Here is a 27,699-nt window from a genome sequence, read left to right as displayed (position 1 = left end):
ATCCTGCTAGAAATGGAAGGTCATATTAAGTGCATTACAATGTAGGCCGTCCCGATAAGCCTTATTATTTACCGCTCATTTTGGCATATTATATAAGTACGTCATCAGGGTATTCCATGTACTCACAGAGTTTGCCTACTGTGAACAATATATACTACAGCGATCAATAAATCAAGGATAATATTAATACTACTACTTACCTACATTTGGGTATATAGATTTTTTTTCTTTATTAATTAATAGGAAGTAGCTTTGGTTAGGTCTGAATTAAAGATGCTGTTTTAACATGCTAATTAGCTAAATTTGTGTAGCATTATGAAATGTTTTACATAATTTATGACCTCAACTTTGTGGCTGTTCAGATGTTGTGTGGATTAGAGAGTGGTTTGAGGTTTGCTAAGAGCCAGCACTGAGGGGCCACAGAAATCCTGAGATCTATTTATCATGTCAGTTCAAATGTCTGCACGAAATCCTCAAAGACTCTCTCTTTCACACACTCTTGGAAGCCCACCTCTTTCAACACAAGATAAACACACTATGACCTTACAAACACATTGTGTCTGTTTTAATTTTCAGAATACATCTGTTTCCATGGTTCTTTGAGGGTATTAAAATGATAATTTAAGTGTATATTTGTGTGTTGAATGTCAGACTAGCATGTCATGCACTCTTAATACAGCATCTTTCAGATGCAAGCTTGCTGTCTTTCTTGAAGAAAATCATAGCTAAGACATAGACTTTAAGTTTTAGTATGTTATGTGGACCAAACAATGTACACGTGCATGTGCTGAACATCATATCCAGAACAGACAATGCTATCTAGGGAAAATGTGGATGGAAAAACCAGGATGTCATGACCTTTAATTGGATGCAAGCTCTGACTGCATCCTGACATGGAACTCTCAGAGGGGTTGATAAGAGGTTGTTTATTACACCTGTGTAACTGTCCTCACTTCCACTGTTTATTGTAGAAATAACTGACGACTATGGCAGCTTTACTTTTTCATTTTTTGGCAAATATTACACTTCAATGACTCAATACATTTTAATCGCACACTGCGTACAGTGCCTAAATGACAAGGAATTTCCTTATAAACCACTCTGTGGTGATAAACTGAAACTGAGAGTGAATCAACAGATATTTATGGAAGCAAACATAATTTAAGGTTTCATGTGCAATAACTCAAGAAGGATTTTGAAACACACCACTGGGAAGCCTCAAAACTGTCTCAAAAATATAATAGAAACTGCACAACCACAAACAAAGAGTCAGTTTAAGAGTAGACGCCTGTCACCAAACCAGCCATTTAAACGACCTTAATAATGTAACCCAGCAACCAAACACGCTTTACTGTGATCAACACTGCGATCTCTACTCCTCCTAAAATGGGATTGGTTTTTCTCTGCGCATAATCTGTTCAGGTTTGCGACAGCTTCAATCTGATTGGTGGACTGTGCTGCCTTTTAACCTTAGGGGCGTGACAAAGTGTTCACGCCGCGTAGTGAGAGTTGAGGAGTCAGAGTTTGTGTGCTCAATCTTTAGAGAAGAGAACTGGATTAAAACTTTGTCCTTGAAAAAGCGTTGATTTAAATGAATGCGCTCTCAAAAATAACTTACAGAAACGGCTATCTGATACCCCATCCTGTCGCTGATTTTTAATATCTGGTAAGTAAAAATTATCTTTGTTTTTGTTTGCGGTATTTAATCAATTCTAAATAGGTTTTTAGTGGTCATTGCGTTTAATATGACTTTATCTCTAGCGGGTATTTTGGTTTAATAGAGGAAACTACAACTAGACTTAGTCTTTTCCTTTCAGAGAAGTTTGAAACGAAAGTGTTTCATATTGTATGTTTTGTGTTTACATGCTTAAATGTTTATTATAAAATGACCAAGTTAAGTATTGTCTAAAATGTGTATTTTGTATAAACACAGACACTCAAAAACCTTATGTATATATATATATATATATATATATATATATATATATATATATATATATATATATATAACGTAATAAAACAATTTAACAATTTACATGTAAACAAGTAGATTTGTTGTTTATAAGAAAGATTGCTTCATTTAATAATTAAAACCCCTGGCAGTCGCCTGCAATATAATCTAAAAAGCAAAAACTTGATGTGCCCTTTACGAAAATAATAATTTGCTTAGAATTAAATTTTAGTTGTCAGATATGATTAAAAACTTTAATTTTATCTTTACAACAATGATCAACTTAAAAACTTTCTGATTGGTTGGTAGCTGAATATAGTTAAAATACATAATTTGTGTCAATGCTTTGTAGAAGAACAGACTGAGTTGACCCACTCAATGAAATAATGACATTGAGAATTTTTATAATATATTATGTATTATGTCTATTGCATGTGAAAATAGAGTGATTTGATGAACTATAAAAAGGAAATACTGAATGGCCTACTTCTGTTTTCAAGCAAATAATATGCAAACTGTAATATTCATAATTGTAATGTGTATTTGGCTTTCCAACAAAGAAAAGAATGCATAAAAGTGAAAGAACCGGATGACAAATGTGTGTTAATCATGTGCTCTTTAGGTTACATATATAAGTCATAATGTAAATTCATAATTTGCTCAATAATTAACTTGTCTGTGTTGTTTTACTCATTTATGAAGTGAGAAATATGAATTTTGATAGCATGAAAAAGTTAGACAGTCAGCCTTACATGGTGATAGCATCATTAGAGTTAACCTTTAAATAGGAAGATGTAGTGGTAGGGTGTGGTGATGAATTTGAGAAGAATACCTCCAAGACAAAAGGGCTTATTGAACCCTGTGAAGTGTCAGCAAATAGAGCAAATACAAGCTGACCGCAGAAGGAAAGTCCAGACATGCCATTTGGCAATAGGCAGCTCTCTTGTCATGATTGATGTCTGCTTTATAACTCCTAAAGGTGGCTTAATTAATTAATTAATGAAAATAATTTTGGATTTCCGAGAGCTAATATAATTATGGAAGTTTTAATCTTGCTCAAAGATGCTTTTCCTAATTGTAGTCTTCACTCTTTCTTTGCTAGTGTAAAATAATGGCTTACAAGCTCAACAGAGTGTGAGAGGTTAAAGTGGTCTAATATATGATTTGGGGCCTTACTGAACTAAATTGTCTAGTGTTGGTGAAGTTTTTGTGTGAGATTTGGATCATGCTATATCTAAAATGCTATAGCTTTAAGTTGTGGAATTGATGGACATGGTCTTCAATGCTACATGTCTTGAGCTGCTGTTTAAAAACACTGCTTTAATTCATTGCCACAAGGAACATTATAAACCTATTTTTACAACTTGCCCTCAAAGTTCCTGGCCCTAATTCTGTGAAGCAAACCACTCTTTGGAAAACCATATATCATGTCCACCCTTTACACATTTTCCCCATATAAGGTGGTGTGTGCTGTAAATTGTCTATTGTACAGTGAGAATGTATGTCTCTTACTGTCTAGGTCGTTTCTGTGGGACAGTCATTATGAATTCCTTTTTAAATACTTTTAATGTTCAGTAACTGTAAGTCACTTCTGGTAGAATGTTGTTTTTCAAGCCTGGTAAAATGAGAAGGCTTTTGTCTTTCAGTGAAACTTAAGTTTTGACCATTAACGGGTAATCTTGGTCAATCTGATGATGTGTTTCTGTCTTCTGGAGATTATATTTGGTTCAGAAGTAATTGCACAAGGGCAGCCTCTGTGCACGTGGCTGGCTGTGTTTAGAGCTGGCTATAAAAAGCAGGTGAGGTAAGACGGGTGTTGAATGCATCCTGGAGGCAGTGAGCCACTGTCTAGCGGCTAGTCAACGTTTTTTTCTTAACCATCTTTTCCAGGCTGTCCAAGGACTGCCGAATCACAGACATGTTTGTCTAACTATAAACATAATTCCCCCCCCACTGCTGTTATAAACTGTCCACTGACATCATCTTGAAAAAAATTATGACTGGTTGAGTCACAAATCCCTGTACAAATTCCAAATGTTCATGATTCACCAGAGAGAGACTATCCTAGCTGAACATATGGCCTGTTCATGTCCAGATCGACATCGTTAATGGTGACAAATCGAGAGCTTTAGTATTACTAATACTGCTGTCAAACTGAATTATTCTCTTTCCTGTCACATCTTTAGAGTTGCTTGCTTGATTTATAAAAGTGATGAAGATCAATGGTCAGGGAGAGCTGAATGAGTTGTTAGAGAGTTATTGTGAGTACTAATGTCACTGAGCACCAGTTGGTAGTGTGACGTGCAGAAGTAGCTTAGTTAAAGGGATAGTTCACCCAAAAATGGAATTACCTTGTTTACTCGCCCTCATGTCATTCCAAACCTGCATGACATTTCTTCAGAACAAAAACAAAGATATTTTAAATGTCAGTTTGTAGTCTTTTTTGTAATTATTATTATTATTATTATTATAACAATGCACATCAGGTGTGTGTGTGAGGGAAGGAGGGTGCATCCAGCTGACATTGGGTCTGGCAGCCGTTCTTTTAACACTAATCATAAGAGTACACACAGCTGCTTCAGGAAGCTCTGAAATAAAGTGCTGCATTTCTAAGACAGCCTCTATTGTTCTCAGTGATGGATGTGTGGTGTAAGGATACAAGCCAGAGATTCATCCTTTTCAATTATTTTCCCTGTTGTTTATCTAAATCAAACTATATTGACAGCTTTTATATCACAGTAACTTCATCATGCACCCAACTATCATGTTTCCAGAGCTCTTGTGCACCTTCCAAGTGTTTCCAAAATTGTTGTGGAACTGGAAATGTGTGCTGGTTTTTTTTTTTTTTTCCTTTTCCTTTTCTCATTTACACTGATTTCTAGCGGAGCACCCTTTTTTCCTTTCCTTTATTTACTGTCTCTACTGATCATTCATCTACCCTTTTACCAACATTTGTAGCCTTGACTGACTGCAGGCTTCAGAAACCTTCAGAACAGCTCACCTGATATTCAGCTGTAATCGATTGGAGGAAAAGTTCTGTCTACGTCAGGATTTATTTGGCCTGAATGGTGGGATGGGTTTTAGGTTAGACTTAAATGCACCTTTCATGAGAATTTTTTTCATGAAGAATTTTCTTCAAAGCACATTTAGATTTTAGACCCTGTTTTACCCTGATATTAAGTTGTGTTTTCAGTAATCTGATCATCAGTGGTCATTACCGTTTCCACCTGGTATTGTCACGTGTTTTAAAAGCGTCTTCTTTGACCACTTGTTTTTGGATCTCACTGCAACACTCCTCTCGTATTTCTTTACACTCCACATAACTTTCTTGGGAGCACTGAGTGCGGTGGACAAATACTACTGAATGAATGAACCCTTTTTATGCAGCTTGTGAAGAGGAGGGAAAGGATAAGGAGTCCCAGATCACTGAAGGTGCATCTTAATACCAGGTGGAAACAGGGTCAAAGTCTCACAGAACTAAACTGAACTTCTTATCATGTCTTTTTTATCTACTGGCTCAAGGAATAAAGACAAGAAGTTTGTGTGATTGCATAAATACAATTTTCCTTTGAGTGCTTGTGTGGTGTGTCCAGAGATTCACAGCAAAGTGACAATCTGATGCGATGCAGACGCAACTCTCGGCAGAAAGCCTTAAAGGAGAACTCCACTTCCAGAACAACAATTTACAAATAATTTACTCACCCCCTTGTCATCCAAGATGTTCATGTCTTTCTGTCTTCAGTCGTAAAGAAATGATGGTTTTTGAGGAAAGCGTTTTAGGATTTTTCTCCATATAATGGACTTCATTGGTGTCCCGATTTTGAACTTCCAAAATGCATTTTAAATGCAGCTTCAAAGGGCTTTAAACGATCCCAGCTGAGGAAGAAGGGTCTTATCTAGTGAAACCATCTGTCATTTAAAAAAATAAAATAAATTTTTTTTATACTTTTTAAGCACAAAAGCTTGTGTAGCGCTAGCTCTGGGATGCATGTCCACGACACTACGAATCACGTCTAAGTTCATCGTCTGTGCACTCTGGCTCAAAAAGGAAGAGTATGGTGAAAAACTCCATATTATTTTCTCCTACAACTTGAGAATTGTCCGACATCATTGTACCTTTTTGTTTGTAAACAGCGTTTGACTTACTTGTACTTCCTTAGTCTTTGCGCGTTCACTTTGTAAACACTGGGTCTGTAGTTCTGCCTACGTTCCGCGTGACCTTTCGACGTGATTCAATAGTACATAGCACCGTGGATGTGCATCCCAGAGTTAGAGCTTTTGTGTTTAAAAAGTATACAAATTGTTTTTTTTTTTCGAACAAAATGACCGATCGTTTCGCTAGATAAGACCCTTCTTCCTCAGCTGGGATCATTTAGAGCCCTTTGAAGCTGCATTTAAACTACATTTTGGAAGTTAAAATCGGGGCACCATAGCAGTCCATTATATGAAGAAAAATCCTGAAATACTTTCCTCAGAAACCATAATTTCTTTATGACTGAAGACAGAAAGACATGAATATCTTGGATGACAAGGGGGTGAGTAAATTATTTGTAAATTGTTGTTCTGGAAGTGGAGTTCTCCTTTAATAGTCACAGCAACTCAACTTCTGTTATGTTTGAAAATAACAGAGGCAGTCAGTGAATCCAGCTCTCGTGCACTCTGCCAGTGACCAGTGAGCTTCAAAAATACTGACAAGCTGCTGTCCTGCTTGCATCTGATCAAACTTTGCTATCAAATGTGAAACCACATATCCTGAATGCTGATAGTTACAATAATTATGTAACCAAGCATTTATCTGGGGCTTTACCTATTAAATAGATAAGAGAGGCTGAACAGTCAGTGACTTTAATTATGCTTTTCTTACTGAGGCTGTGCAGGAACATATGCTTTCTACTGCAAATGTATTCACACATTATTTACAAGTTATCCCAGTTCATTTCATTAGAATAGTTCATGTTCGTTTAGTGCTCCTGTTCTTATTTCTTATTTGCAAGCATCATAAAAAATCTGAAGCAGTCAATTATTCAGTCACTCCTCTGGCATTTTTAATTGGTAAATGTGTGACAGGTCCTGCAGAGCAAGATTTCAAAGTAAAAAAAAAAAAAAAAAAAAAAAAAAACAGACACCCCCGACTTGAATGTCTGGGAAGTGCTGTCTGAATTATTTTGAGTCTGCTAGCTGTTAGGTTTAGCTAATGTGAAATTGAAGTAAATGCACTCATTCATTCATTCATTCATTCATTCATTTGAGGTATTTCTTTAATGTTGCTCTGTCAGAAGACTAGTGTTATTAGAAGTACCAGTACCTCAGTATCCACTTGATATTGAAATCCTGAAAATGTGATTATACCAGCAGTACCTTTAGTACAGAGTCAGTCCAATATTTGCTGATAGGTGTTGCTTTCAAGTACTCCTGATAACTCATAACTATAGCAATGGAAAAATGTGAATGTGTGAAAAAAAAAAAAAAAGTAAAATAGCTATGTAAAGATATATAGGACTGAAAAAATAATCAAATTTCTAATCGTGATTACAATTACAGATGCCACAATTATGTAATCGTTCAAAGACACAATTACAAAAAAACCCCACTAACATTCTGCTTTCTTAAGGTGTGTGTGTGTGTGAGAGAGAGAGAGAGAAAGAAAGAGAGTGTATTTTTCCTACAGGTTAAAGGTTTTAAGGTTTTTTTTCTCATTGTTTTAAAGTTTACATTTTCACTTTCTTTATATTTAAAGAAGGAACTATATATAAAATTTGGAATGCAGTTGCTTTAAACATTTAAACAAAAATAAACATCATTCAGTGTAAATTGTGATAATTTTAATTAATAATCGCAATAACAATTTCAAGGGAATAATCAACAATTATGATTTTTGTCATAGTCGTGCAGCCCTGATATATATATATATAATAATAATAATAATAATGATTATTATTATTATTATTTGTCAAGTAGTTTTTGCAGTGGTAACAAATTTGGTTCAGAGGACCATGAAATTTTACTGGTATTGGTACTGATTACTGCAATTTTGGTGAGGACCTAATGTAAATGTGACTGCGAAAGCACATGGTGTATGTTTGTGGCTATTCCTGGAAGGCCGACATTCACTTGTCATTTGAAAAGCTTTCTTCTAATCCATGTCAGCTCAGCCTCTATGGCCTTAAGACATGCCAGGAGAACAAAGTCTTCTGATGCACAGGTTATACAGAGAGATGCAGACCTTCAGTGTTCAGTAGAATTCTCCCCTCCTCCAGCTGCTGAAGTAGGGCTGATTGTAATTCCTCTCGTTCAGGACTGTGTGTAAGTGTGTGATTTGCCCTAAGGGATTAGATTCTATGGGTCGTCGCTATCCCACCATGCCTCAGACTCAACAAGCCTTTTGTTGCACTTTCCAGATGGGCCATTTTGGACAAAAATGTGAGGGGGTTGTGGGTATCACTGCATTTACTGCCACCATTTGTTGCTGCGCTATATTTGTGCATGTGTTTCACCTCTTATAAATATGACTTGGTGGTTTTATTAGAGCTTGTTTGTAAAAGCTTTGAACTAATAAAGTCTGAGTGTAATAGAGAGTTCTCAGAAGACTTGAGTATTGTTACTCGGGTCATTCCCCAGTCCACCTGCATGTCCTTTAATTAGAACAGTGTTGTGCAAAACACACCCTGAATAGTAACAAATAATCCGCCTGTTATCTGGCTGGAAGCAGTTTAAGAAGGCACTCATTTAACCGTCGTCTTCACATACTCTTTTTCTTTCAAGTAAGATACTTCTAAAATTTTATTTTTATCCTTGGTAATGTTTTTTTTTTTTTTTTTTTCTTCCCCATTCTTGGGTCACCTCCATATGGCTTCTGACAGAAAACTTTCAGTAATTTTCAGAATAAAAGATTTATTTGTCCTGTGTAAACCCTGTGGTCTAATGGCACGTGGAGACTTGTGCCTCTCTGGAAACGTTGGGCTCGGTTATTATTATTTTGGTTTAAGAACCGATTCACTGGCTTTTAATGATGTTGTTCATTACAGCCATGAACTGGTTTGTCCCATTTGATCTTGTTTTCTTGTCTGCGCTGTTTATTCTTGGCTAACAGCAAGCTGTTTAATCATCTCATTTTTTCCATATTTCTGTTAAAAAATCTGCTGGGTGACTACATGTTTTTTTCCTTTTCCATGGCCGTGAGCAGGTGACAATGCAGCATTTACAAACGTATCTGCTGTTTGTGTTTCAGAGGCATTTTTATGATTATTCCCAATTGCTAATGTGTCATTAACAAGCTATTTCTGAACCCCCTAGTCTGTTTTTGGCAGTGCACCACAGGACCCCCTACTTCAACTGTGCTGAAATTGCATTCAGGAAAAATAAATAAATAAATCACGCACATTCATATGCATAAATTATTCAGTAGAAGCTCTTTCCACACTCAAATATCAGCATGCCACATTTATCACTGGTGGTACATTTCAGCAAAGCCTAGCGTGTCCCCCTCACCTTGAGGAGCACTCTCTTTCTCATGAGTGAGGATAAGAGGGTGGAAAGCAGAGGAGGGTCACCTTTTCTAGTCAAAGCAGGTCATCTGCTCCTTCGGGTGAAGCTCGTCTCTGCCTCCTGTCCAAGCGTGAACAAATGGTACATGGAGCAAATTCTTTCTTGTCTTCTCTGTGAATGAACAGTTTGACCTGCCCTAACCTCTCAGCACTCAGGCATCTGTTTGTCTGCTCAGTTCCTGTGCAGAACAGCATCACTTCTGCTTCATCTCAGATGTCTTGTCCTGCAGGAGAAAGATAAATGACCATGAGAAATTGTGGCACTCCCATAGTGCTGCTTCAAAACTTAGTGAGCTGCTTACCTACAGTAGAGAGTATTTTAAGGCCTCATAGGCTTATCTATACAATTTATGTTCACCTATTTTTTGTGTTATTTATATTGTGTGCTTGTATGTAGTATTGTGTGGGGCATGTGCTTTTCTCATGTGTTTAATTTGAAGAGCACTATTTGTCACACTATCTGCGTTTGCCACTTTTGACTTTCCTTAGAAGGCAGCAAGGTTTTAGAACAGGGCATATGGGTTTATATAGCAAAAATTTGTTTTTCTGTGGTGGTGAATGCTAATAGCACATCTGTGTGTTCTTTGTCTGTTATATTGTAGTGCATATGTATTCACAATCTGTGATATGCACTGCTGCCTATCTGTTAATTCCATGGCCCCATGTCTCTCTGGTGTGAAACCTGTCCCGGCTCCCACAATTTGTCTTTGATCTGCAGTCGTTTATAGCTCGGCGACTCAGAGTACTTCACAGTCTGAATGTGTTTGCATTCTGAATTGGCCTAATTTTGCAGTGCAGGTTTTAAGGCTGATAGTCTTTGTATCAGTACACAACAATACCCTTATAGCATGCATTATACTTGAACAGTTACATATATTTTAGTTGGAGCATCATGTATGTAACATTCTGTAGTGGTACAGAATTCTAAACCATCAAAGCAGTGATCAAAGATGAGGATGTTGGGCTCAAAAGCCAAGGCATTGGTGTCTATTAATTTTTCTACTGACAAAATGTTTCAAATATTTCATCAGTTGAACCTAATTGTAAAATTAATATTAAAGGTAAAATCATATGTTCAGATATCAGGCTATTATTTGTTTTACATTTAGGTATCTATGTTTGGCAGAAGGCCATGTGACTGAGAAAATATACTGTATTGAGAGTTCAGGGAGGTTTTGACTATTTTTATATTTTGCTTAAAATAGGTATCTGCTAAAAACAAACAATGTACATAATAATTTGAAACACTCTCATCATAAACAGAAAACAAAGGTAACTTGTAATTTTCTCTTTCCGTGCCATCTATAAATAGTTTTCCCAGTTATAACTGTTTATTATGAAATGGTCTTTCCATACTTATTAATAATGCTAAATGTAGATGAAAAAAAAATGCTGTCAAAAAACTTGTCTGAGTCATATATGTATGACAGATAAAAAATACTTGCTATATTGTCATTTGTGTTTGTCATAGTATTTTAATGAAACTATCACTGTTCATTGTGTTTCTGCTACTGTTGTTAAAATAATTATATCATCCGCAGCTCCTAATGTGGCACTTTGGCATGTTTAGCGGGAGAGAGAAGCAACTCACACAGAGCGGAAAAAGCTTGAATGTCTGCTTTTTGAGGACTATATTCTATATTGTGCTTCTTTTCCAAGTTGCTTATAGTCATTCAGTATTTCCTGGAATTTTGTTCTGCTGTTCAAGTCCAACACCACCAACAGATTTGTGTAAATTAAATGTCATCACATGAAGGAAAAAAAATATCATGTTCTTTTTCTCTCAGTCCTTGTGCTTGTCAGCATGATTGGATTGGCTTTTTTTTTCTTTTTTTAGATTTTGATGTACTGAGAAAGCATTCTGTAACTTTCAGAGTCCCATCCCCAAAGACCATCTGTGTAACCAAGCTGTGTATGATTCTAATATCAGACAGATAAATAATTTTAGTAATTAGTGTAGTGATTAGTTCTAGAGTTAGAACTGATCTTGATCTCTAGCCATGTACCTCATGCATTAATCCAAATTCCATTCAGTCAAAACAAGGTAATAAATCTACAGTATTGCTGGCAGATGTTTCATTACTCACATAGTCAAATCTGTCTGACTGGACTCAATTGAATTAATGCATTGAATTAATGAATGAACCTGTCAAACAAGCTTATAGACCTAACTGCTATACATTAAGCTTTAAATGATCACCACTTGTATCTGGCCCACATACACAGTTATTAAAGAAAGTTACTTATTTTAAAAACCTTTTAAAACCATGCTTATTCCAACACAGTGTCTCATAGCCTCAGTGCTTAATGCATCTCATTTGAGGATTCCTTATGCACATTGAGGCGTGCAGTGTGTTTTGTATTGTGTGTGTGTCTGTTTGGTTAAGGGAAACCTTACACCTCTGAAAAGGTCTTCTGCCTTCTGCTATCACACACTGCTACCCATAAAATGATCAAGCTAAACGAAGAAGAAAAAATAAGAAATAAACAGTGCTCCACTCTCCAGATTGTATCTCCATTAACAAGGTCTTCAACATAAACAAAGATAAAACACTATAAACATCAGAAGGCAGTTGCTCCGATACACTTTAGGTCTTAGATTTGACTAAACAACATTTGCTAATGGAATTGTTTATCCTTTGAGGAATATCCTTTGCAGTCCAAGATTAAAATCTGATTTGGCTCTGAGATTCCTATTGAAAAGGTGTCATGACCGTGTTTTTTTTTTTTTTAAATATAGCCTTGCCTCTAGTGAAATGTTATGGCTGTTGTACTGAACTGAATTACAAATTTGACGTGTGAGATGTTTTAAAAGTGCATGAAAGACTGAGCTGAAAGAAGAAAGCCCTAAAGAATATTTACAAACACATCAAGTCATGATGAGGCCATGGCATGCTGTGATCATGCAGTGTTAGTATAACACCTAACCTTTTGGGCTCTGAGTTAGGTCACGTTACTGGCAGTCTTCATTGCTGCTTTTGGTGTGTATTTATTTTTGTAAATGTGGACCCAGTAATTTAAGTTGTGTCAAACGTATTGTTTGAAACCAAATTCAAATACGTATAATTTCCGTTGCAGAGTCATTTTTTTAACACAAGTGCAGCTGCAGACAACACTTTTTTTTTTCTCCATTGTTTGGAAAACAAGTAGTTTCACTTCAAAGCATTAGTTGAGCTACAAGGTGACATGTCAGAACACTTAACCATTTTTGAATGTGTAACAAAAAGGTTTTGAAAATGCCTCAGAGTCACTCTTGTTACTATTGTTTTGGCCAACAAATATAGCTTACAGTTCGCACATTAAGCTGGGATAAAATAAAGTATTGTAACATCAAAAAATTACAAACTTTTTAATGTATTTTATGGTTGAAAAGGACAATTTGACGGCGCAAAAAATATTTTGAACTTGGTACAAAGCCTGATCTTTCAGACACTTGGGTGCCTGTGCTCTCAAAGAAAGACAATGAATCACTCAGTTGGAATGCTGGAAAATGCGATCCCAGTATCAGACCCTACTTTTGTCCATTGAGAACGAACAAAATCACGCAATTCCAGAACAGTTACTGGAAGTTTTCTGATTCTTTTCCAGAATTTCTGAATGAAAAGGGCTACACATTCAGTCAAGAAATAACTGGTTTCTAAGTGCTATAAACTAAACCTTTAGAAATCATAAAACTATGAATGAAAAGTATTCTGTCTTATTTCAAGGTGAAAATTCCTGCTTTTTGTCTGTCTTTTCTAGCTGGGTCAGCTGTGAACAACCGTCCCCTCTTGTCAATATTTTTGATAGGTGACTGGTGTAGCATCCCACTTGCCAATTTAAAAAAAAAAACTTGATTGTGGTGAGTTTCAAATTTGCATATAAACATTTTTTTTTAATATAATGGTATTAAGTGTCAAAAACTTGTCTGTAGAGTTAATAACAGGTTATTAATAACAGGTTTATTAACCATTTTTCCCTATAGTTAAGAACTTCATACATTTAGTTTTGTTTTGTTTTATTTTTAAATGTTCAAAGAAACAAATGTTTCAAACAGATAAATGTGCAAAATAACACAACTATAAAAAAACACTCAGAATTATAAACTGTAAAGCAAGAAGAACTGTAAAGAATCCAAACATTTTTAGATATCTTGTCTGGCATGTTTTAGTCCAGCTTAAAATGTAAAAAGAGTAAGTGTAAACAGTGTTTAAAAATAAATATTAAAAATGTGAGTATTTGGTGTTTTTTGATAAACACCATAGAGAGTACAAAAATGTGAATGGCTGTTTGGAAACATTTGTAAATATTGTTTGACTTCCTTTCCAAGTGGTGTTCAGTAAGAAAAAGCAGTGCCTGTTTCGTTTGTGGGTTGAACACATTATTTCTGCCTATCTATAAATGCTACCTAAAATGCTTCAGTGCTTCTTGTCCATGACTGCTTTCAACTGGTTTTATCGTTCTGACATTAACTGCAAAGAACACATAAAACGAGCAAAGAACTTTAACATTATCAAAAAACGTCATCACTGATTAGCCTAGCCTAGTCTAGTGCAAGTTCATGCATTTTAAATAACACTCACGTTATAAGTGAAGCTATCTACACTGTATGATGAATAAATGTCTTACCACACACTGCACACATCTACAGCTTGGCTCTGACATGGCCACCGGAGATGATCGCGGTCACTGTAGTTAATGCTTGTGTTTACATCAGCCGCACCTCATGTGTTTTGACTCTCTATACTGCACACGTCTACGTCGCGGCTACGACACAATTCGCGGCTACGATTCAAAAAGCCCCTTTAACCCCTTTAATTAAGATTATGATTTCTGTCCTTTGGCTGAAGGTGCAGATAACCAAAATGTAGAAAATCCAAAACGAGTAATAAATGCGTCTTAAATTAAATCCATTTTCATTTTTTTTTTTAAGTCTAGCAGTTTGATTCACATCTTGTAAATTGATACAGTTGCTTTATTTGAAACACATATTTAATTTTTTATTTACATCATCTAAGCAGTGATTGACATTCATGCATAGAGCACATCGCATATGGAAAACACAGAAGCTCAAATGTGCAATGAGGTTTGTTTTCATGTAATGTTCACCATATAAACCGATCATATCTTTTCACAAGACTTGGATTAAACTGCTCAGTTTATATAAATTCATTTTACATGGCTTTTATTTTCTAAACTTTGGTTTGCTAGAATAACCTACACAGAAACCATAGGTTTTTATTAAAATATTTTAATTTGTGTGAATGTTAACCAAAGTCTTATGGGTTTGGAAGAACATGAGGGTGAGTATCCTTTTAATGCTCCTGTATCCATGCTCAGTGACTCCCTGTGATTCCCCGCTGGCTATGTAAATGAGTCTTACGGCTGGGAATTGACTGAAAAATCATCGAAGATACTGGCAAAATCTCCAAGCACCCAGACCGCATCAGACTCTATATTGATTTCACTGGACTCCAGCACCTTGACGTGACAGATTGCTCAGCAAAGGACACAGAGCAAGTCAGGTCAACCTTATTAAATTTAGTGGTTTAGATAATACGATTTAGGTTCCCTCAATGTGTAGCGTGCGTGTCAGTGGAGATAGATTGCAGCGGGCAAGGGCTGTGGACAGGGCTAATGTCTGTGGGCACAATTTTTTACATCCATTTAATTTCAAAAGCTGGTTCACTTCATAAGAAGTATATCCATGTGTGTTTTTGTCTCTTTCTTCTTCATTTGTCAGTATTTGTTCTTCAAAACCATCACAGGTTCTGCTTTTGGTTCAAGTGATATGTGCACTCACATCTGTAACAGATTTGCCTTTGTGGCACTCGTTGTTTCTCATACTCTGTTTGTCTCTGGAGACCGGAATGTCTGGCAGTGTGATTAATTAGCAAGAATGTTAGCTTTCCATGTCCTTGTATTCCTGTTTACTCATATTTCATCTTCGCTCTATTACAAACAGTCTCAAACAATCAAAAGATATTAAGAAGAGTAGAGGTTTAAAGATGTGGCCTGACACACACTGATGTTTACAACCGTTGTCATCTTTTTTGGCAGTGACTTACTGGAAGTACATGATAGCTCTGGGGGTCACTACTGACATTTAGGCCTTTAAAGAGCAAATTCCAGCAAGAGAGTCAAGTGAAGAGTGTGATTTGTCTCTGCTGATCTCCAGTGTCTGTCTGATGGCTGTCATAAACTACACAGACTGACAAGAATACAAGTTGATTGAAGCAAAGAACCTGGAGAAGCAAACCTAGTGCTAGTACTGAAAACACTTAAATAGAATGTCAAACAGATGTCATAATTTTTAGGGAGCCAAGCATTCAGTCATTCTAAAAAATGATACTGGCTTCTAAATGCTGGTAGACTGATACTGCTTTGGTGTTTGGTTCACTGTAGTGAACACACTTACACACTTGTCATCATGTATGTTGCGCTGCCCTACAAAATTCCTGACTTCACACAGTTGTTCTTGTCAATTAAATTGTAATTCTGCTGTGCTGCATGTGTAACATCTGAATTTCAGCGTGTTAATTTAGATGAATTTATTATGGGTTGCAAATTCTTCTTTGGAGTTGTTTAGCAACTGCTGTTTTTATGTTTCTAAATGTCATTGTACCAGTGTACTGTGGCAAGCCTTTAATACATTACACATGATTAAGTCTCAACATTTAATGAAAAGACAAACTGAAATTCCTCTTTAAGTTAAAAACTTCTATTTTGATTGAGTGAATTTGATATTTTGTTAAGTTTAAAAGGAAAGTGTTGGGCTTATCATACTGATATATACACTGTGCAGTTGTAGAGTTTTCAAAACTGTGGTCACTGTGGGTGAGATACATAAGCTATTAATATGAATCAGCTGACTGCACTATACTATAGACCAGGGGTCACCAAACTTGTTCCTGGAGGGCCGGTGTCCTGCAGAGTTTACCTCCAACTTTCCTCAACACACCTGCCTGGACGTTTTAAGTATACCTAGTAAGACCTTGATTAGCTGGTTCAGGTGTGTTTGATTAGGGTTGGAGCTAAACTCTGCAGGGACACCGGCCCTCCAGGACCGGGTCTGGTGACTCCTGCTATAGACTATAAATAAAATTTTACACAGCTACTGTTTTTATCTTCTGTTTTGTTGACAGACCAGACTCAGTGTTGATGTTTTGATTGTTACCATTAATGGTGGTAAGAATGTCCGTCTAGACCTTCCACTTTCTCTTTGTACCATTAAGCTTCCATATGCTGAAGCTAATAAAATTAATTGATCTACAAAGTTTGTGTTTGCCAAACTAAATCTAAATAAATCCCGTGGAAGTTAAACTCGTCTCATACAGTGCTAAAGAAGACAACTACTTGTGAGTTCTCACTCTTTTTAATGTTAGCTAGTGCAGTTTGGACTGCACCGACAGATGCTGTTAATTAGCTTTGTGCACAGCCCAGTAAAGGCCGAAGTGTATTGTTCTGCATGTAATTAGCAGGATCATGCCTTTAGAATATGTATGACCTTGTGTCCCTAATCCCCACAAAGACATTCCCATTTCAAAAGCACCAGCTCCTTTAAACATTCACAATAGCAGCTCTTATTGTCAACCTGATCCTCTTTACTCATTTTGCTCTTTCCTTGTTGAACTAATCACCAGTCACTGTATGAAATCATTTAAAACATGATCTGCTAATTAGGATCATCCATTGGATGCTTATCTTTATAAAAAATAGTACATTTTAGAGGCTGTAGAGGCTTTTCCGCTCAGCAATCTGCAGTAAAAGTGTGCAAAGTCATTTTTGTCTTTTGTATGTTACTGAAGGTCTTACTGAGCTCGGTTTCCACAAATATTTTATTTTAATTTAATTTTGAGTCCAAACACAACTCTCACACAGCTTGAACTGCTCTTTTTGTTGGTTTACACACTGAATTTGGTGGGCAATTCATAAAGAAGTGTTACACCGTGTTGTAACAAGGTGTGTTAAAGCTATAGTTTTCATAATTAATTAGAACAACATCACTGACAAGTGATAAGAGACAGTGCACTTTGTCTGTCACTTGTTTTTTTTGAAGCATAATGCTGGGTGGCACTGCTCACAATAAAAACTCAATAGAATTCTCCAATTTCCCTTCCTTTAATATCAGGTGTGGTCAAACCTAAGAGAGATTTATTGCTTAAGTGAAACATAAGTTAATAAATAGTCTTACATAAAAGGAAAGGTGTATAGTTTTCAGTGAGCAGGTTGGAGAAAAAAAAAAAAAGTATGTATACTGACATCCAACCCCACTGTAATCAGATTTTGGGATTTGGTTCCCTATGGAGTTGAAAACGAATCCCGCTTTAACCCCTCCCTTTTACCCGTCCTTCCCCCACTTTTTCTGTCTGCCCTTCCTCCTGTCCTCGTCTTTCAGGCAGGCTGGAGACTGCCCCTCGGTGTGGGGGTGATGGTGCTATGCAGGGTCAGATAGCACTGTGGACATGGTAATATTCGGTTAGCGCTAAACCCCCAGTGAAAACTGCAGGAGGTTCAGCTTCTGTCCTTAGCTTTGTCTAAAGAATATGCAAGATGTAACTTCAGGTGGACCTCTTAAAGAGTTTATACTATCTAAAAACAAGAAACACTGGCTTGATTGCAGCACGAGACATCAAATTTTCCTCTCATGCCGAAGCAGTGCTGTCCAATGTAGGAGTCACTCACAGCCTGGGAGGGAGTTTCCACGTGTGCGCGTGTGGTTTTGTGTGAGTCATTTTGTCTTGTTTAAGTATGTGTCTTTCTATGGGAGCTGAGGTTGAAAGCAGACAGACTGAATTCGTCTTGCTTTTCAAAGCATTATAGATTAAAGCTTTTCCATAAAGGTAAGGGAAAGGTGTTTTTGTCTGTCTTTTTCATCCTTGCCTTTGTTGCCTCTAACTGGATTAAGAGGGGAAAAAATGGCTGCAGGTGTAGGCTTAGTGACTTATGGTTGTTGTTGAATAACTGTATTTTATTGCTGTCTGAAAAATTTACTGTTCATTTCAAACCAAAGACTTCTGCACAGGGTAGGTCTGTGATTGATTGAACTCTGGTCAGTGTGTTCAGATTGAATTGTCAGTATGTCTGTAAGATTTATGAGATGGATACATCTTACAGACTTTTCATGATGATCACAGTGTTAATATTTGTGTTATCGTGTTTAAATATTCCATCAGTTGTCATTTGACAAGGATGTCAAATACAGAGTATACGTTTTGTATGAGACTTTGCTTGGGCAATCAATCTGTCCTGAGATTAGGTCAAATCACCTTTATTTATATAACGCTTTATACGGTACAGGTTGTGTCAAAGCAGTTTTACAGTGTTAAACAGGAAAATACAGTGTCGATAATGTAGGAGAACAATAGTTAACGTTTTTTCAGTTAAAATTAGTTCATTGTTGATGTAGTAACGTCGTCATTCAGCTCACCTTAGTTCAGTTCAGTTCAGTTCAGTTCAGTTCAAAGATTAGAAGAGCCCAGTCTGATGAATCGTTTATTTGGGCCATACTGTAATATAAAACATGAAAAATACTGTACTTGCTCCCTTATTTCTTATGTAAGAGTGTTGTAAATTGAATGTGCAAGGCCTCAAAAACAGTGTGTTATGCAGTGCAACTGCACTGTGTTATTCTTCTAGCTATTAGCCTATAGCGGCTAATGAAATGCTAAACTTCTTAGGGTTTTAGATTTGTTCTTTTGGATCTATAGACGTGGCATTTCTGTAGTATTGCTCCTTTTTGTCTTTCACTTAATGTACTTTTGAGTCAAGGTAAAGTCTTTATTTTCTCCCTATTTAATATTTATCCTTCATTTAGTGTCCATTGAGCATGTTTACTTGCATACTGTTATGATGATAACTACTGAAAATCAGCTTATTGAAATAACCCATTTTACCAGTTTACATGCAAACTGATAACCCACCAACGCAAAATAAACTGAGCTTATGAGACTTTATTAAAAAAAAACAACAACATTTCATTGTGGTTTCGTTAAAATGTAAGTATCTATGTATTCTACTTGGAGTACTCCATTTGTTGAGATTTGATGTCGAATAAAACATTAAAAACCCCAGAGTATTACAAGATGTTAGCGGGAAATGTCCACACATTGGTGTTTTATATTTTTTTTATAGTTTCTCGTGTCAAGGAAGAGTCTGAGTTTGCAATATATTTCCTCTTTCACTACAGGGAACACTTGCTGTGGCTGGATGCATTTAAATCTGCAATAAGGATGCTTTGCTTTTATATATTGCACATATGTTTATGCATAATTGTTTTTAATGGAAGGTGTTGCACATGGCAACAGCATGACGGGGTGTCTGGTAACTTTGGTCTAGAACTTTGGGTAAAATAGCGCTCATCACTGTCACTTTTTATTCAGCTGTCCAATCACAGTGGAGGAGGGGCGGCACAAATACCACACCAACCAATCATAACATCCTACTGAAGAACGATGGAGAAAAAGTTAATATTGCTACTCTCTGAGTATACATGTCTGCACCAGATAAGTTCCCACACTACCCCCAATATTGATAAGAAAAATAATGCTTTGAGAATAATTTAATTTGCGATGTGTCTGCTACATTACTACTAAAAGCTCTGTTCTTCCGAAGTCCTTTCACACGCTCACAGCTAGGCGGTTTGAGAAGAGTACCTGCCATTTTCAAATGGCTAAAAATCCTTTGATGCCGTTTTTTAAATCCAATACCATCCAATGTTATAATGAGAGGTAGTGTAGCCTGGTTTTGTATATAATGCTGAAATAACAACATAATATGAACCCACTGTACGCTGCTTTAGATAGGGCCCCTGTTTTGCCCCCCCCCCCAAAGGACAAAAGTGAAATGGTATGCCTGTATCTAAACACTGTTCTCAGCTGCTGCTGTCAAGTCATGAGGATGGTAATATGACGAGGGAGAAAGTGAACTGGGGGCTGCATGTCTAATAATAAAGAATTCTCTTATGAAACAGGAGGGCACTAACTATGAAGGAGAACAACATGACTTGGGGTAACAATGTTGCAGGCTCCATTAGGCTTCTGTTATGTTCTGCACATAAAGGATATGCTTTTTGCAGGGCCATGCTTTTATTGCCAAATTGGCATTAGAGATTGTTCCATCAACTGTGTTTTCAAGGTTGTGTGGTTTCTTGCATTAGCCTTTTGGCATCTAAAGTTCTCTAAACACTTTAAGTTTTTCACGATCTTTGTTATTAATTGTAAACCACATTCTGTCACCGTAATTTATGTCTGCTTATTGTTGTTGTTTTTTTTTTGTTTTTTTTTGTAACCACCTAATTGTAAACCTAATTGTTTCATTGTATAAAAGTAAAATTGCCATTTTAATAGGGCTGCCCCCTAATAGTCTACTAACCGTTAGTCGGTGAGAATAGGCTTGGTCGGCCAAAATTGTATTAGTCGCAAAAAAAAAAAAAAAAAGAAGTGGTGAAGTCACACCATCCACGACAGACAGATCGTTAACGGCTGGTCTGTGTGGTAGTACATTGGACAGGGCTTCCAAATGCTCGCCTGTCATTCATTGACCTCAAATATGGCTTATGGTAGCAGCAACTTTACATGGAAGCTCAATGTATTGCTAACCTAGAAAAATGTGCGCTGCTGAAGTGTCTGTGCGGAGCATAGGAGCTGAATAGTAGCGCGCTTACGGCATGACAGATGGAGGTGCTAGTGTGTTCACTTGCTCTTAAAATACTCCATTATTTTTGGTCATACAGATAAAAGTAATACATCTGTAAAGACTCTACGTTTATTTGTGTGCACTCACAATAACAACAAAACATTGCGCTTTTGTAAAAATAATTATAGCAAACAGGATGCACTTTCTGCTGTCTCTGTGTACACTTGCCTTACAGATGTGAAAAATATATCTATAGAGAGTGAATTGTCTACTTTTAAATGAACCAATTCAAATAGAAAACAAATATTCTCATATTATGTAATCTGTATGAAACATGCATACAGGCACATCCACTACTACGGAGATGATGAGTCAGTGTCACCAAAAACAAAGAAAGCACTGGTTTATCAATAAATTATTAAAATGTTAATGCAGTCTGGTTGCTGTTTTTCCCTGACACATTCATAATTATTATATTTGCCGGTGCGCTGTGGCAAACTTTTTTTGCGTGCGCTTGAATGCTTATTAGGCTATTTAGGCAATTAAAGGCTCATCATTATGATTTATATGGTTTAATAAACATGTGACTAATAGATGACTAATGCTTAAAATGAATGACTACTAGTCAACCAGAAAATTCTTTAGTCGAGGGCAGACCTACTCAAAACTTTCTCATTAGTCTGAAAAAAGCTTGTATTGAAGTCAGTCTTCCAGAAAGACAGGTTGTGAAATGTGCCACACTATGATGTAATAGTCCACAGAAGATCAACACCTGCTTCTACATCACTGCCTGTTTAGCCCAGCCCACCAATTTGTGCATGTAGTGTAAATAACGAGAGGCAAATGCAGGTCTATGCGGAACCAAACGATAAAGATCGGTCTGAATACAACAAGATGCTGTGTAGTGCCAAGCTGTGGAAAAAAACTTTGCCTTGTTTTCATTTTTCATTTTTCATTCATTTTTTAATGAAGTTCCAGACCACGTCAGTAAGAACTTGATCCTTTATTCACTTCATTTTATCGCTGATTCGTTTACAAACAAGCCACAATTCGACACTGGATTTTCAGAAAGATTATAGACGATGCTGTGCTGACTATATTGGATCCGATAATAATGTCTCAACCAACAAATGTAAGCAACTGTTTTTATTACGTGCTCCCTATTGCTTTGTCTTTCATTACAGATCGTTTGATAAAGTGAGTTTCTATGTTTTTTTTTGTTTTTTTTTTTTATATATATATATATAAATCGCAGCAGCTGGGATGTTGGCTGTCAAACATACACAAGTATTAGCCAGTCAGAGGAGTGGGAGTTTACTTCCGAGTCTACAATCTGTCACAAACAGAGTGTTCTGATGTGGGGGGTTAAAAACAGGGCAGAAAATAGTCTTATTACTTTTTTACATTTAAAAATTTTACTTTAAAAATCTTGATATCATTATAAGGGGACCTCAGAGAACAGCGCAAAATAATAAAAAAGGGCAGTTCATGACCTGTTTAAAATTTCACACTGTGTGTAAATGCATTAAGCATTTTCCTTCCTGAGCTGTTTTGTAGCAGGCACTCTAATTGGCAATGATGTTAAGCAGTGAATTGGGAGGTCAAAGAGAGGAGATTTAGGCAAAGACAGATGTCCACTTAATTCCGGACTTCGATCTGGACCTATACATTTCAGCCTCAGCATTAATAATACAACACTTAATTTGCCTTCACTGGCTATCTTTGAATGCAAGTTTGAGCCTTGTAGTTTCAGCTTGTATTTTTTTGTGGAAAAGAGCTCATCAGCAGACTTGCCAACTTTACCTGCCACCACTGTGCTTTACAGTTGTGATTAGATTCCTATTATTGTACGCTCTATGTTGTGTATGTTGTTTTATTCAAACGTAACTCTTCTCATTTTGAAACATTTTTCCAATAGTCATCTGCCTTATCCATATGGCCTTTGGCAAACTTTAAACGAGCAGCAAAGTTCTTGGCGAGCAGTGATTTCCTTCTAGCAATCCGGCCATACACATAATTTAAATGTAATTTGCTGACTTTACTTTTAAAGAGAAATGTAATAAATAACTTTCATAAAGGGCAACTAAGGTTTGTTTATATAACTGGATTCTATTTAGAAAATAGGTTTTACTTATGCTTTCACAACCATCTTGCATCAGTGCATTAGTTTGAGTTACATGAATACATTGGTGACAGGGAACAGGTCACACTTTTTTTTTTTTTTTTTTTGAAAGATGTAACAAAGTAACAAATATTATTAGGATTTTAACTGTTTTCCATTTGTAACTTGTTTTAAAATGTTTAGCAGTTATTACTCTGTGTTTAGTGTCACATAATCCTTCTGAATTAATTCTAATACGCTAATTTAGTGCTCAAGAAACATTTATTTTTATTGTCACAGTTAAAACCTGTTGTGCTGCTTCATATTTTTGTGAAAACGAAAAGAGAATGTGTAAAATGCGAAACAGAATTGTGTAACAATATAAAATACTTTATTATAGTTTTGATCAGTTTGATTCATTCCTGCTGAATAAAAGTGTAAATTCTTTCAAAACAAACAATCAAAACAAAAAAACAACAACAAAAAAAAATTTAACTGACCCTAAACTTTTGAATGGTGGCGTACATGTTTCTGCAGTGTTTTACCGTGAGCGTTTTCTGTAATTTTCCAGTGATCTCTGGAAATCACCTGATGTGACTTGGTCTCTCCTCCTGCTAAAGATAATGAGGGTTTAGCCTCTCTTAATTATGTTACAGCATCTCTTGGCTTGTTTAAAGGTGTTCTTGGAAATGTGATGTGTAAAACACTCTAGGGATAAAAGGGATAGTTTACAGTGTTCAACAATAATTATGTTCTAAACCTGTATGACATTCTTTTTTCTGTTGAATATAAAGTTATTTTAAGGGGTTTGCTTGTTTGTTTCACTAAAACTGTTTGGTTATCAACATTCTCGAAAATATGTTTTTGCGTCCCACCGAATTAAATTCATATAGATTCAGAATGACATTAAAGTAAGTAAATAGCTGAATTTTCATTTTGGGGTTTACAGACTGGGAGAGAACAGTAAATATATGTAGTATGGTTAGTATGGTCCTGTGCATAGTACTGGGAGAAAATTCTGACCACAGCTTTATTTGGTATCCAGCTCAAATCTTTTTTAGCAGTGCAGACCAAAAACCTCTTTGGAATTTGTGTGTTGAAAAATAAATAGCGAATGAAGCAAAATCTGTTTTGGAAAGCATTCCCAACTGTCAGAGCAAGATGTAATGTAAAAACTCACCGCAGGAAAAAAGTAAAACGTTTCAAGAGCATTTGGAGATACTAGTGGCTCTTTCAGAAGTCTTTTCAGAGTCTTAAAATCAAAGGTTTAGGTTATGCTTTAAGTATGCTAACTGCATTTCCTGAGATTTTGCAATCAGTTGATATTTTTGCTGTACTGTGAACGTTTTTTGCCTTTAAAAAACGAATGCTTGTGATTCGTCTTTCTATAACTAATATGTTTTTTTTTTTGTTTTTTTTTTGTCCCACAGATAACAATAAAACAGTTCAACTGAGACAGAGGGACAGAATGTTGACGATGCAGACAACAAGGCCATAACTGCATTGGTAAGTCTGTACAGTACTGTATACTATATCGCTGTCATGTGGAAAATCTCAGTCACTTGTTGCAGACTAAACTCATAACTAATTTAAAATCAAAACACACAGCAAGTCCATAAGAGCAGTATAGAATTACCATAGCTTTTACTTTGAGATCAATAATAAATTGTCTCCATAGGGTAAGCATTGCGTGTCACTGACAGAATTGTTTTCTTGCTTTTCTAGATCCAGGATGGGAAACTCTGAAAGCCAGTATAGCATTCAGGGCTCTAGAAGCAATAGTTTTATAATCCCTGGTAGACAGAAACCCTATTCTTACAAGGGCCATTCTCCCAAAGAAGACATTTTATCACCTCTAGGCTTTTGGAATGCTGGTTCAATATACTCTGGGTTGAAGTCCAGAAACATAGGTCATGGCTCCTCCCTATCAAAGAGCAACCGCACCTTTATGTCCCGCCAGTATGACTACATAACCCATAAACTAAAGAGTGGTGCCAGTAGTCAGTGGAATGGGGCTTCTGAGGACTTGTTGCCAGGTGGCTGCTTGACATTGCCTTCTGAAAAGGGCTGCTTGTATGGTAGTCACCAGCCGAAAAGGAAACCTTGTACTAATTATGCTATTAACACAATGAAAACATTAGAGAGAAGTCCCAGGCTTGAGGAAATTGAGGATCAGAGCGGCCCCAGGGTTGTTATAAAGAAAGATGGTAGTGTACGAGTAGAATTCAACAACAGTTCCAACAGCGCCCTTATTTTAGATGATTGCACTGGACCAGTTCAGCTCCTCAAGTTTTCCCCCACCTTAGAGTCCAATTCTAGCTTATCTGGTGTAACGCCATCATTAGAAGCCAATTTTGGAGCTCCACAGGCAGTTGCCAGCTTCAAGAGCAGTAAAGGTAGCTCTCTGAGCTCAGATGGCTCCCTGTATGACTTGCCCTGGGGGACCGGTGTCGAACTTAACGATTCAGACAATGGATCCCCTAACAGCCAAAGACAAAATATTTCAACAAAAGTGGGTTTTCTTGCCGAGCAGTTGCCCGCCATTACTACAGCTGACCTCTACAGGGATCCCAGAATTGCTGCCACCTTCCCCACGGTTAAGGATTTGCAGTTTTCAAATGACAGCCATTTAAAGCACAGATCCTCCTTTGTATCTGTGATGGAGGACATTGGTTCAGAGGGGGGCCTAGAGGAAAAGCAATATTCCTCCTTCACCTTACCTTGCCGGAAACCAAAGCCTTTTCTAGACAATAATGGAAAGAAAGCGTCCATCAGGAACAGATTTAGGCGTATTAGTGACTGGACTGGAAGTCTGACCAGGAAAAAAAAGAAGTTTCAGGTAAGGACAATTCTTTGTTTGGTTATATCCATTTCAGTTTCATTTCAGTTTCATTTTATTTAGGTTTTAGAAGTTAGATGACGTAATTGGATTTGAACCCAGTGCCAATCCCTGTTTTATACTGTAGCTGTGCTTGTTGAAGCAAACATTGCCATTACTATTACTCATTCTCAGTGTTAGGGATTGAGAAAAAAACAAAATCTTGTTTAAGACTTGTCAGTAAACGAGCATTGGCATGATTACCTAACGATATTTTTTTGTGCTGTGAATGTGAATAATTATTGAAATTGTGTAGCTTGTTGAGGACAGTTGTCATAATACAAGCAATCAGACTATTTTTGCCTAGCCAACAACAAAACTTTTAAGGAAAACTTTTAAAGACAAGATACAAATTAGCACAGATTATTAGTATCAATTATCAAAAGAGACACTGTCATTGGTTTCAAGGTGGTCACATACTAACTGTTCATGTTAATGTAATACTGTTTGTATGTACAAGACATCAAGGCTTAAACAGCATGCAGGATTGTTTTAAACACAATTTCAAATGTTTCTGATAGTTGTGCCATCACAAAGCAGTAATTCCCACACACATTTTTAACTATAGTGTGTGGGTGAAGATGCACCTCGATATGTTAAAAAAACAAGAAGAAACAAAACAATTAGACTTGCAACAAAAACATCTGCAGAAAGCACATACTTTGTGCTCAAAATGAACCTAAAATGCTAATTAATAAGCCTAATTAAGGGTGATAAAAGCACAAAACACAAAATAACATTTGAAAAGAATCAATATATTATCTATTTTTAATTCAAAGCTAATAACAAGTGACATTTGGTATTTTGACCACTGAGCTAGGAAATGTCCCTGTCAAATCCTGTCACCTTAGAACCAACCAGCATCTATAAAAATATCAGGCTTGAGCTGTACTGCCAATCAGCAGACACATTTTTTTTTTTATGTCACCACTCACATTTTCACAAACAGTTGTCTTTGTTTTGTTTTTTTAGCCGCATGCCTTATAGTCAGTGTAAGCATGACTGATGAGTGCAAGCATCCGTCTGATGGGTTATTGACTGTTCTTACTTGTGCCAGGTGTCACTGCAGGCACTTTTGCTTCGCCAGGAGCACATGTAGGGCACAATAATGAAATCTACACCATGCCAGTTCAATGAGACAAGGAACCCATGGGGCTCTACCAAATGAAAATCAGGATACACTGGAGCCGAAAATGCAAAAAAAAAATGTTTAGGTTTAGTGCTCTGAAGATTACAGGATGATGAATATGTCACAGTCAGTGTATGTATGTCAGACAATGTTTGGCATTTGGTACCAAAAGAAAGCTTGGGATAAATTCTATGGTGCTGAAGAAAAGTGGAGTCGATAAGTGGAGGCATTATATCATTATTATTCCTGCTCTCTGTTTACATCTAAGTTTTAGTAGCTAATTGTGAATGTCTTTTCGAAGTTTTCTAATTTTATTCTTGTGATTTCATGTGTGAAATGTTTTAACCATCAGCAGTGAGACATTCGATTTGTTTGGCTTTTATGCTGCATTTAATGGAAAAGAGTGGAATAGCTTTTTGATGTTTTCTGTGTAGTCATTGTCTCTGGAAGGTTTTACAAACAGGCATTAGTAAGTAATGT

At 36.5% G+C, this 27,699-nt stretch overlaps 1 protein-coding gene across 5 annotated transcripts in view; it reads left to right on the top strand.

Annotated features, from left to right (window-relative positions):
• Nucleotides 1-27,699, top strand: part of LOC127179975 (rho guanine nucleotide exchange factor TIAM2) — a 127,268-nt gene that overhangs the window by 47,343 nt on the left and 52,226 nt on the right. For 2 of the 5 annotated variants that reach the window (XM_051133842.1, XM_051133845.1), the window contains exons 1-3: nucleotides 1,503-1,666; nucleotides 24,643-24,718; nucleotides 24,938-26,051. In XM_051133842.1, the coding sequence (XP_050989799.1) occupies nucleotides 24,945-26,051 (1,107 nt within the window). In that variant the 5' untranslated portion in view covers nucleotides 1,503-1,666; nucleotides 24,643-24,718; nucleotides 24,938-24,944. Of the gene's footprint in view, nucleotides 1-1,502; nucleotides 1,667-18,238; nucleotides 18,318-24,642; nucleotides 24,719-24,937; nucleotides 26,052-27,699 lie in introns of those variants that run through there. The other 3 variants (XM_051133844.1, XM_051133843.1, XM_051133846.1) reach the window with 3 other exon arrangements.

Source organism: Labeo rohita, chromosome 17 (genome assembly GCF_022985175.1).
Source record: "Labeo rohita strain BAU-BD-2019 chromosome 17, IGBB_LRoh.1.0, whole genome shotgun sequence".
In the NCBI taxonomy this organism is placed as follows: Eukaryota; Metazoa; Chordata; class Actinopteri; order Cypriniformes; family Cyprinidae; genus Labeo; species Labeo rohita.
The sequence above is the reverse complement of the archived record's forward strand: the minus strand, read 5'-3'. Positions and strand labels throughout refer to the sequence as shown.